The sequence below is a fragment of the Cyprinodon variegatus genome, unplaced genomic scaffold (assembly GCF_000732505.1).
Source record: "Cyprinodon variegatus isolate N-32 unplaced genomic scaffold, C_variegatus-1.0 Scaffold689, whole genome shotgun sequence".
Classification (NCBI taxonomy): Eukaryota; Metazoa; Chordata; class Actinopteri; order Cyprinodontiformes; family Cyprinodontidae; genus Cyprinodon; species Cyprinodon variegatus.
Window position 1 is genome coordinate 356,403 of NW_015151142.1, and position 10,494 is coordinate 366,896.

Here is a 10,494-nt window from a genome sequence, read left to right on the forward strand (position 1 = left end):
TCAGCCTTGATGCCTGAATAAACCATTTAGATATAAACCCTTAAATAAACTTTGAAAGCACATATCAAATTAAAAACTATCATAAAAACAAAAGGACTCTTGCCCTCCTGTAAAATGCATTTTGAGCCCAAAAAAATAACCTATATAAATTTTGTTGTTAGAGGCACCATCCAGTGATTCTGTTGATAACAATTTGCTTCTATCTGTTTCTCCTTTATGGTATAAATGTTGAATTGTACTAATAATAAAAGATGAACAGATCTTTACGCCATGTACCATTGCATCTATTAAATGGTAAATCAGAGTCTTTATGAGCAGATAACGTGGTACCGGTATGTTTAAGATTTAAATCCCTGTGACAGAGATACCTAAAAAATAAGATTCCTTTAAAAAAAAATAGTTAAATTATCACATTGAATCTGAGATGAACTGCATACTTTAGCTTCCCAATGTTGACTAAACAGCAGGTCTGTCTGATGCTCAGCAAGAAACCAAAAGGTGTGCAATAGATCTGTGGTGTTCAGCTGCTGCTGCTGTAGTGCCGCCATGCCACCTTGTGGTGGATTTTAGCAACAACAACTGAAATAAGCAATTATTTTTGGAAAATCTCACATAAACAGGAGTTTGGATATTTTAGCCGCAGTAATCGGCTTAAAACCCCTTAAAACAAAGCTAGATAAGCAGATTATTAAAAAGGAGATTATTTGACATGGTTGCCAGAGTTAAGACCATGTGAAATTAGCCGACAGGAATCTGAATATTTAATCCTTAGTTGTTCTCATGAATGAATGAACCTAGTGGGCCTGAAGGAAAGCAGACCAGTCTTATTGATGTCTGTTGTGACTGGTGTAATTATCCCCGTTTTGATGTGAGGATGTGAGTCAAGCAGGCTGGTTGTACATCTGGGGCAGGATGAGGTAGCAGTAGAGCAGGATCCACAGGAGCAGCAGTATTTCCAGCTCCAATGGCTTTATGTTACAGCTGGCTGCTATAGATCGGAGACTCAATCCTTTATCGTTCCTGGAATAGAAATAAACAAAGAAGTGCTCTATTTAGGCATTAATATTCTATGTTAATTATTACATCCAAGCTGTGAAGCAAAGAAAAAACCTGAAACCCAATTGGAGGACTTATTTTACTATAGATAAAGTAACCTAGATAACACCTCCCACTTTTTTTCAGTTTTATATCCACATATTTAGCCAGTGCATTTAGACTGTTGAAAATGTTCTCTTAACTGCCTTTGCTTGATATTTTGTTGATCCACCTTAGGCAGCAGTTACAGCCACATGTCTTGATGCCATGAGCTTAGCAGGTCTATCTCTAGGCAGTTTCAACTATTCTTCTTTGCATTACTTCTCAAGCTCCTCCTGGTTGCATCTTCTGCAAATCTGGATCAGGTTTCCATCAAGGAAGTCTCTGTATGTTTCTGCATTCATCTTTCCCTCTATCATGACTAGTCTGCCAGTTTCTGCTGCTGAAAAACCTCCCCAGAGCCTGAGGCTGCCACCACCATGCTCCACTGCATGGATGGTGTTGGCCTAGTGATGAGTGGTACCTGGTTTCATCTTAACGTGATATGAAAGAGTTCAGGCTTTGCCTCATCATACCAGATAATGTTTTTTGTCTGAGAGGCTATAAGGAGCTATTCTGGGTCATCTTCCTGGCTAATGCTCTTCTCCCCTAAGAGAATCACTCAGTTGGGACAGTCTACCAGCTCTAGGAAGAGGCCGGTGGTTCCAAACTTCTTGGAATGTATCCTTGTATGTATTAAGGAGGCTTCTCTGCTTAATAAACCTACAAAGCTGTAAAAACATTTTGCATTCTCCCAAAGATCTGTGTCATATGGCAATCTTGTCTTAAAGTCTGCAAACAATTCCTTCAACTTCGTGGTTGGTGTTTGCGCTCTGACATGGACTGTCAGCTGTGGAACATTATATAACAGTAAGTGAAGGGTGTTTGTAATGATGAATCAGTACCTGAATGACTGAGAAGATGCCCTGCAGGCCGCAGTCCAACCGTTATCTCCTTCATGGATGTCATCATGGGACCTTTTTGGGGAAGCTTTGTCATCTGCCATCAGATCCTCATGTCTCCTGATCATAGGTTTGCGTTTTTTTGCATCTTCAGTTTGAACAGGCCCGAAATCAGATGATTGAATCAGATAAAGAGCTTCCTCCATTTTCACTGCAGCTTTACAGCCTGTGCTGTTTACTGTAGTTATGTTTCTATTCCTGCTTTTAAACCCAGCATCACCTGTAAGTGTTTTCCTCTCTGTTTTATCCTTGTAATTTTCTGATTTTACACATTCCTGGATGCTTGTCTCAGTGTCCTCAACACATGCTTCCTCCATCTCTTTCTGTTCCTTTAGATCCTGTCCTTTCTTTAATCTTCCCAAATCTCGCCCCGCTGTTCTCTCAGTCATATGTCCCAGTTTTTCATAGAGCTCTGCTCCCTCTTCGTCAGCATATTTCCCATTAACCGCTTCAAAAACCCTTCCCTTCGCTCCACCATCTTGTGTTTTGTCAAACCCGTCCCTGTTTTTTCTATCACTCTCTGTCTTTTCATTGCTCTCCTCTTCAGTAGATGCATCACTGTTTGTTTCTCTCCTGAACTTTGGCTCTTTTCTGCTTCCTGTCTCAGCCTCTGGCTCCAAGTCAAGCACAGCTCCATTGTTTGTTTTCTCTCTGAGGCTGTTTCTGCTCTTGTCCAAATCAAACTTCCTGTGAGCCACTGACTGAGCTCTTTCTGCTGATTCTGGATTAAAATCTGTGTCCTCACAGAGATGTCCTTCCCGCTGTTTATATCTGCCTCCATTAAACATCCCGAGTCCCTCCAGATGTTTTGACTCTTCCTCCATCTCCTCAGCTGTTTCCTCCTCTACTTTTGGTACTTGCCGTTTTGATGGATTATTTGGTTGGAAGACATCTCTATTTAGATCCAGGATGTAGCTGTATGCCTCCTCCTCATCTGAATCCAGAGCTGATAAGGTGTAGATTCCTTCCTCAGAGCTCTGGGAAACAAGACTCCGGTGAACTATTCTCCTACCATGGCCTCGATCCAAACCCTTATCAATCCAGGATCGGATCTCTTGGTTAGCTACACCTGCTTCCAGTGGACTGGGCGGCTCTAACACCCTTTGGTTAGAGGAAAAGGAGGTGTCACTCTTGTTGGAGCTACAGGGGACGGCTTTGGACCATTGTTTCCACAGCTGCTGTTCATTGCTCTTCTCAAAGGTTTTGAGTAGAGCAAGGGCCTCTGGGTCATCAGCAAGGGTTCCTCCAAAGCCGACTGGTTCTATAGATCCAAAGCTGGGAATCTCAGGGAAATCACAGTGCACCATGTGATCCTGTAATAGAAAACACCATCACAGATTAGCATAAGGAAGGATTTATTTCATTTACATGCCTGGAAGTGCTTTTAATTTTGCAAGGTTAAAAGAAATGTTTTGTCATGTGATGAAGGTAATGGTGGATTGGACAGGGGGTTGAGTGAGTTAGTTTTGCTCTAGCACAAGCTTTCTCTAACTTTAGGCATCTCGTTGTGAACTGTTTAACTCATAAAACCATCTTACAGAGATGACTCTAGATCGGAGGTCTTCAACAGGGGGTCCGTGACCCCTAGGGGGTCCACAGAGTTACTGCATGGGGGTCGCTAAAGATATGGTTGAGTAGACTTTTTTTTTTCTATATTTCCCCCCTGCAATTTTTCCCACTAATTGAAATGTGTTTAAATCCACATTAACATTAATTCAACCCACTCTAGTAAACAGATAAATTGAAGGCAGAAGATGTCTTTCAGTAATCAATACACATATTCAGTGACACACAGGAGCTCTTTCAAGCTGGGCACCATTTCATTCTCAACACCTGTCCCATCAACCAGGAATCAGAATCAGAAATACTTTAATAATCCCAGGGTGAAATTACTTTGGTTACATTACTCCATCTGTAATAGAGTGACTATAGGACCAGTTTGATATAACACTATTTCATACTATATATAAAATGAGGGGGTCCCCGCTCCATCTCGCCATCAGTTTGGGGGTCCTTGGCCTGGAAAACGTTGAAGACCCCTGAACTAATTGACTCTGTTTGGCTTAGAAACAAAGTTTGGTTTAACTTAACTCCTTCACAGTGATCCACCAGCACCTTATTGCTGGAATAAATTAACTTTCAACACCTGGACTATTTGCTCATTGTTGTGTCTGATTTACCCTACAATAATCCCTGTTAGCAATAGAAGTAAATAAAAATGTATATCTCTGTTTTTCATGTGTTTTCAATGCTAAAGGGACATTTATTCATAGCTGCAAACTGATGCTGCAAGTAGTCATGAATCCAAATTTCTCTGTCATTACACTTTATACAGGCTGCAGCATTCGCCTGATTGCCACACATAGGGTTGCCAGTTGGCCATGCTCTGTTTTCCCCTCTAACGACATTCTGAATTTATTTTTACCTTTTCTTTTAGTGTGCGAATTGATTTTGTAAAAGATTAAATCAAACCTAAATTAAATTAGGCACCTAATTCTGTTTCTTTATATGGGACAGTCCCTTTATTTAAGGGACATTTGGCAAGGCCAGCCACAGTTATCCCTGGTTGGAAAAACCAATATGGCTGCCTGTGAGCTAAACAATGAAAATAGCGGCAATTTACACCAATTTCTAAGCTGTTATTTTAATATTGGTCTAATTGGATTGTTTGCACACATATGATCTTTATATGCTTATAATCCATAGAAATAATATCAGCCAGCTTGAGGTTTTTGTTATTGTTAGCATGAGGCTAACTAGTGCAAAGCTAGCAAATACAGTGTCATGTAACTTTCATTAGTTATTGGACTTTGCGGCAATTAAGTATAATACCTCCATAAAGTGCAAACAGGGCATTTTAATTGGATTTTGTGTAATAGATCCAAATAAACTCATACAAAAATACTAAGGGGAAGGAAAAATTATACAAGGTAATATTTTCTTGCAAATATCAAAAAAGAGAAGCCTCCCTGGAGAAATACATCTTTATACATGGAAAAGTTGATATTCTGCAGCTCTACCATAGAACTTTTGTAGATGCGCCATGCATACATCTGTAGGTGAGGTCCAGAGCTCAGGGAGATGGTCAGATGCCGGGATATCACCTTAAAACATAACCCAGCTTTCTCCGTGACCTGCCTCACTGTGTTTGTGCAATATACAATTAGAGAAATGTATATCACTATGGATCACTTTTTCTTCTATGTATTTTTCACTATGTGACACACTGCTCCCTGGGTGCCACACAATGGCAGCCCACTGCTCCCCAGGGGTATGGGTTAAATGCAGAGCTAAATTTCCCCAATGTGAGATTAATAAAGTTCAATTATTATTGTTATTATTCATTATTAAAAGCCAGATAAACCATGTTGTTTTGTTTGCTAACATATAATGAAATATTAAGGGCTGTAAATACTTGCGTGAGTCTCTTTCATGCTAGTTTTCAATTCAAAAGATATAACCATTCTGATACACAGTATGAAAATCTATTAACCGTCCAAAACTCCATGGAAAGACGAGAACAGACTGAATCCTGTTGTTAAAAGCTATTCTAAAATCATAGGAGAACACCAGAGAGACTTGACTGTCTTTTTTTTTTATGAACAAATTGCAAAAAGTCTAACATGTTCCTTTCTTTCTCTGTACCTGTTCTTAAAAATGAATTCCCTTTGTTGTCTTCAGGATATTGCTTTGTCAACTCACTCCGTAAAGCAAACCAGAAAATGCTAAATCCTTGAATCCAATAGGCATTCAACTTTTAAGCTCTATATAGTGGAACTGTTTTTAAACTGTGCTGTGCTTTTATCTGTTGTATACTTTTCTTCTTTTTTTCTCATTGTATTTTTATACTACATTGTATTGTTTTTTTATGAGTCTGTTTGTCTTTTGTGCTGTTCAGAAACAATTGCCCCTCGTTGGATTGATAATGTGGTCTACGTCTAATAAATCGTGTAGCTGCCAGTACAATTATTTCAATTATGACAAATTTCCTTGACAAAGTAATACTTTATTTTGGGGTAATTTCTTTGTTTTTTAATAATATCTTCATGTATGATTTCAAGTTATGTATTCATGTTAGGTGGTTCTTTTAAAAACAAGATGAACAACCCCGGAGATATGCATGTGTGTGATCCAAAAATTACCTTCTGCTTACTTTTTCTACTAATCTGGATTAAATGTGTTAAGCAAAGTTAGCTTTCCTGTTAAGTTTACTGTTATACTGGGTTGCTCCCTATGTAATGAATTCATCAGTTTTCTCATGAATTTGCCCAGAAGTTAAAATCAAGCATATTTCTTCAAGTGTCAAACTGCACTGACCTCATCTATGACCGAGCAACGCCCCAGGAACATCGACACATACGTTATGATGGACTGCTCATCGGGTTTGGAGCACATCACGTCTAGAATGGGGAAGATAAACATTTCTTTTATGTAACCATGGTAACTGCATGACTTAATTTAAAGTCTGTATTCTGGATTTACCTTCAGGCTCAAGTAGAAGGGGTACATCCAAACACTGATGAGCCACCATGAAAGCCTGCTGGATGTTTTCCTTTGGCTCTTTGGACAAGCTCTCCCTCAGGTCCACCAGGTCTGGGTTCATTGACTTAATCAAAGCGAGGAAGGCCAGTCCGCTCCTCCAGCTCGCCCCAAAGTCATCCACGATTACACCATACCTGCAAATTCATGACTAACTTTCACCATTCGTGCATCTGGTAACTTCTGCAAAGCAAAATAACATTTTCTTTCACTTATTGAATTTGCATTCAGACTCACTTTGATGTGCATCTTTGGACCCAGTGCAGGAGAGTCTTAATGGCTTTGCTGTGGTACTTTGGCTCCCTTGCAGTCTTTTTACCTTTCCTTGGCAGGGTGTTACAGGAGTAGCTGTCAGTGTCGGCAGTCTGTGGTGAGAGGTCACCAGTGGAGGGGTAAGTGCTCAGTGATAAGGAGGACAGGCTAGAGGACAGACGTCTCTGCAGGCCTCCTGTCGCCTCCTTTACCTGTTTGTTTTCAATAATAGGGAAAGGAGTAAAACATTTGGAGAAATATGGTGCAAATAAAAGTAGATCAGGAGTGTCACACTGGTTCCAGAAAGGGCCGTGTGGCTGCAGGTTTTCTTTCCAACCAAGCAGTAGCACACCAGACTCCAGTCACCTCATCAAGTTAGTCCAATCTGAACATGATGACTTGATGAGATGACTGGTGTCTGGTGTGCTACTGCTTGGTTGGAAAGAAAACCCGCAGCCACACGGCCCTTTCTGGAACCAGTTTGACACTCCTGGTGTAGATGGAACCTATTTGCCTACCTGGAAGTGCAGGATAATGTTCCAGATGAGGTTGAGAACAACAGAAGGAATGCCGTCAGCAATACCGGAGGGATCAATATCAAGGAGCCTCACCTGGGAGACAGCATTGTTGTAAATAAATAGGTTTCAACAGACTCAGTTGCATTGAACTGATGAGCTAACACTCACATGTCTGTCATCCAGGAAGGCTAAAGCCTTGGAAATGTTGTTCAGTCTGAAAATGCGATGGGATGAAGATCTAAACCTGTAAAGCTAACATCACAGTGGGGAGAACGGTAGAAGTTCATGAGGGGTTTCCTATCATTAGAAGCAAGGGTTGACAATATTATATCACAAGTAATAAATACTGGGCTTTGCAAGAGTTGAGAAAAACTCCAGAACATTTGCACAATTTGTCTTATGACAATAAACTTGTATTTTATTGGGATTTCCCAATAAAATACAACTCCTCTTAACTCTAATGTCCCTGATTAAAATCCAGTACAACTTTTTAGGAGGTAGAGTCTGCAACTGTTCTGTAAAAGCCTCAGAGGTTTGAACAAACAGTCTTATGAAGAACAATGAGAACAGCAGACATATCAGAGAGCAAGCTTAAGAGAGGTCTTAAGCAGGATTAGGTTCAAATAAAACAATACCCCACACCCTGAAAATTTCACCAGAGTATTGTTTAATCGTTATCCTTTAACAGAAACAGTTTGACACAACTTTTAAATCAATAGAAAGACACGGCTTCCCAACTGAACTGACAGAAGAAGTTAGGAGAGCATTAATCAGAGAAGCAGACATGAGGTCTATGGTAATTGTGGATGAGCTACAGGGAAATATAATCATACCATAAAAACTATGGAATAGAGGGAAGTAGGTAAGCTGTGGGACACGGTGAACACAGGGCAGAATAGGTTCTGTTTAGTTGAGTTAGAGTTTAAATCTGTATCTCAAACATTAAGCACGGAGGAGGAAGCATCATAGCATGGGACAGTGATGCTGGGCAGAGTTATAATGATAAAAAAGGGGTGAGACCATGACAAGCCTGAGACAGCGTCAGAGGGAATATCCAAAACATGCAGCTAATCTGGAGTGGTATCGATTGAAGCATAGCCATGTGTTAGGATGGCCCAGTCACAATCAAAACCTCAATCTCTGGCAAGAACCTGGCTGAGCTTGAGCTGTTTTGTGAACAGGAAAAAAGACGTAAGCCTTCAAACATGCAAAGCTAGCACAGACATACTCCAAATAATTTCTGCTTGTACTTGCTGCAAATACCTGCTTTAACATAAACTGACTCTGTTTTTCAAAAGCCCATCTTTTTTCCATTTTCTGCAGAGTTATGCACCACTTTATGTTGGTCTTTCACATAAAATTCCAATAAAATGCAAAAATGTGTACAATTTTAAGTGGCAAAAAAATCTCTTAAAAAGTTTGTTATTAACTTTGCAACCCAGGGCATACTCTGGGCATAAAACAAAATAGCTTCCCCATATGAGGGGAGTTCTTACTAGCTTGCAGCCAGACAGCTCCTCCAGCAGGGCCATCAGCATTCTGCCATCCTGAATGTCAGTAAACAGGTCGCACACTTTAAGTGGAGGATCGCGCTAGAAAGAAACAGAAACATGAAGTATTCTTGTGAGAAATGGAACCAAGTGAAGTGAAAAGGTAATGGTCCACGCCCTTACTCTCTGCAGGAACACATTCATCCATCTGGTAAAGACTCTCTTCTGCATTTCTTTCCTCCTACCTGGGAAAGAGGAAGTGGGATGTAAGGTAATCGTGTTGTCAAAACACCTTTTTGAGAAAAAACATGTTGGGTCTTCTGAGCAAAAAACAAAGCCTGAGTTGGCTGAAGAATAGGACATTTTTAGACCAAAGGTGAGGTAGTCCACTAATCTAGATCACTAAAACACGTCAGCTTGTCACCCTACCTTGAGGATATCCATTTTGACCATCAACCAAATTTGTTGGTGTAGAATGAGAATCCACTAAATCCTGCATTCTCAGTCAATCTGCTCAGAATCCATTTCAGGGTTAAAAAAGGTGCCAAAAGCCGAAAATAGCAGCAATCAGAACTGCTTTGAGATTTCCTCACAAAAAGAAGGATTGAGGTGAGGCAAAGTGAGACAGTAAAGCTTGCCTCAGCATGCTGAAACCTCCCCTCAGAGTCAGAGCAAAACTCCCCCTGGGAGAACAATCTCCCCCCTATTGGTAAGCAGCAGTCCATAAAGTCATAACTGTAGAGGTATTTTCCTGATGTGCCTGGATCTTTCCCTGCTGTGATAAAAGAATCATTGGTTTTACCATATTTCATCACAGACTGAGAGCTGCATAGCAGAAGGAAGTTACACAACAATTTCAGCCTGGATTTATTACCTGAAATTAACACATTTTGTCTGGGCATGTTATAAACAGATATAAAGGATTAGCAGAGAAAGACCAGTGCTGTTGTTTTAAGAATAAGAACTATACGGTAATTTCATCTGTGTTTGTTTGTGCTTCAAGTTCAAAAGGCCTAAATTGTTGGTTTTCCACTATAGAACCTATTTTGCAGCTGAAAATACAGGCTAGAAAAGAGCTAGAGAGAAGCATGATGCCTGTGAAGCTGTTAAACATGATGGTGAGGTAATGCTTTTTTTTACACAGGGACATCAAAGTTGGTCAGAGTTCATAACAAGATGAATGGACCTAAATATTAAATACAGAACTGCAAAAACATGTTAAAAACATCAATTATCACCTTTAATTAAAAGATAAATCATCCACCCAGTGCTGCAGAGGAACAGTTTAGCTTAAAGCATACAGTGCTGTTAGAACGGCCTATTCAAAGTCCAGATCTAAAGCCAAGTCTGGTTATTTGGAAAGACTGAAATTCAATGTTTACGGCTGCCATTTGTGATGCTGCAACTAATTAGTTATTTTAACATGTACATCCAAACATAAAGCTAGGGGTAAATACTCCATTCCTAAAAAGATCCTCTGCTATCTTTGAACATTGTTTTATCTATTGGCCTTCTTGGAATGTATTTGTAAAATATATGAACAATTTTAAGAAGAAGCTTGTGAAATGCTTCTAAATAAAGGAACTGTAGAATGGGCATCATGTTTAAAAGGCTCCTCCTGGAGTTTCAGCAGATCTAAGCTAAACCATCTTTAATATT

General features: G+C 39.9%; 1 protein-coding gene across 1 annotated transcript; it reads right to left on the bottom strand.

The window, feature by feature from the left end:
• Positions 1-7: 7 nt before the first annotated feature.
• LOC107097360 lies at positions 8-9,585 on the bottom strand. The gene is made up of 10 exons (XM_015394486.1): positions 9,265-9,585; positions 9,019-9,080; positions 8,842-8,937; positions 7,514-7,597; positions 7,346-7,438; positions 6,813-7,039; positions 6,519-6,712; positions 6,354-6,436; positions 1,980-3,349; positions 8-1,020 (listed from the first exon to the last, which is right to left on the bottom strand). Exons 1-10 carry the CDS (start codon positions 9,332-9,334, stop codon positions 882-884), a joined length of 2,418 nt encoding a protein of 805 aa, XP_015249972.1. The 5' UTR covers positions 9,335-9,585; the 3' UTR covers positions 8-881.
• Between the last annotated feature and the right edge of the window lie 909 nt (positions 9,586-10,494).

Coding starts and splice junctions, on each gene's coding strand:
- LOC107097360 (XM_015394486.1), bottom strand. CDS start 9,334: ATGCAGGATTTAGTGGATTCTCATTCTACACCAACAAATTTGGTTGAT. Junction 9,081..9,264: donor TCAAAATGGATATCCTCAAG/GTAGGGTGACAA, acceptor CCTCTTTCCCAG/GTAGGAGGAAAGAAATGCAG. Junction 3,350..6,353: donor GTTGCTCGGTCATAGATGAG/GTCAGTGCAGTT, acceptor TTTCTATTACAG/GATCACATGGTGCACTGTGA.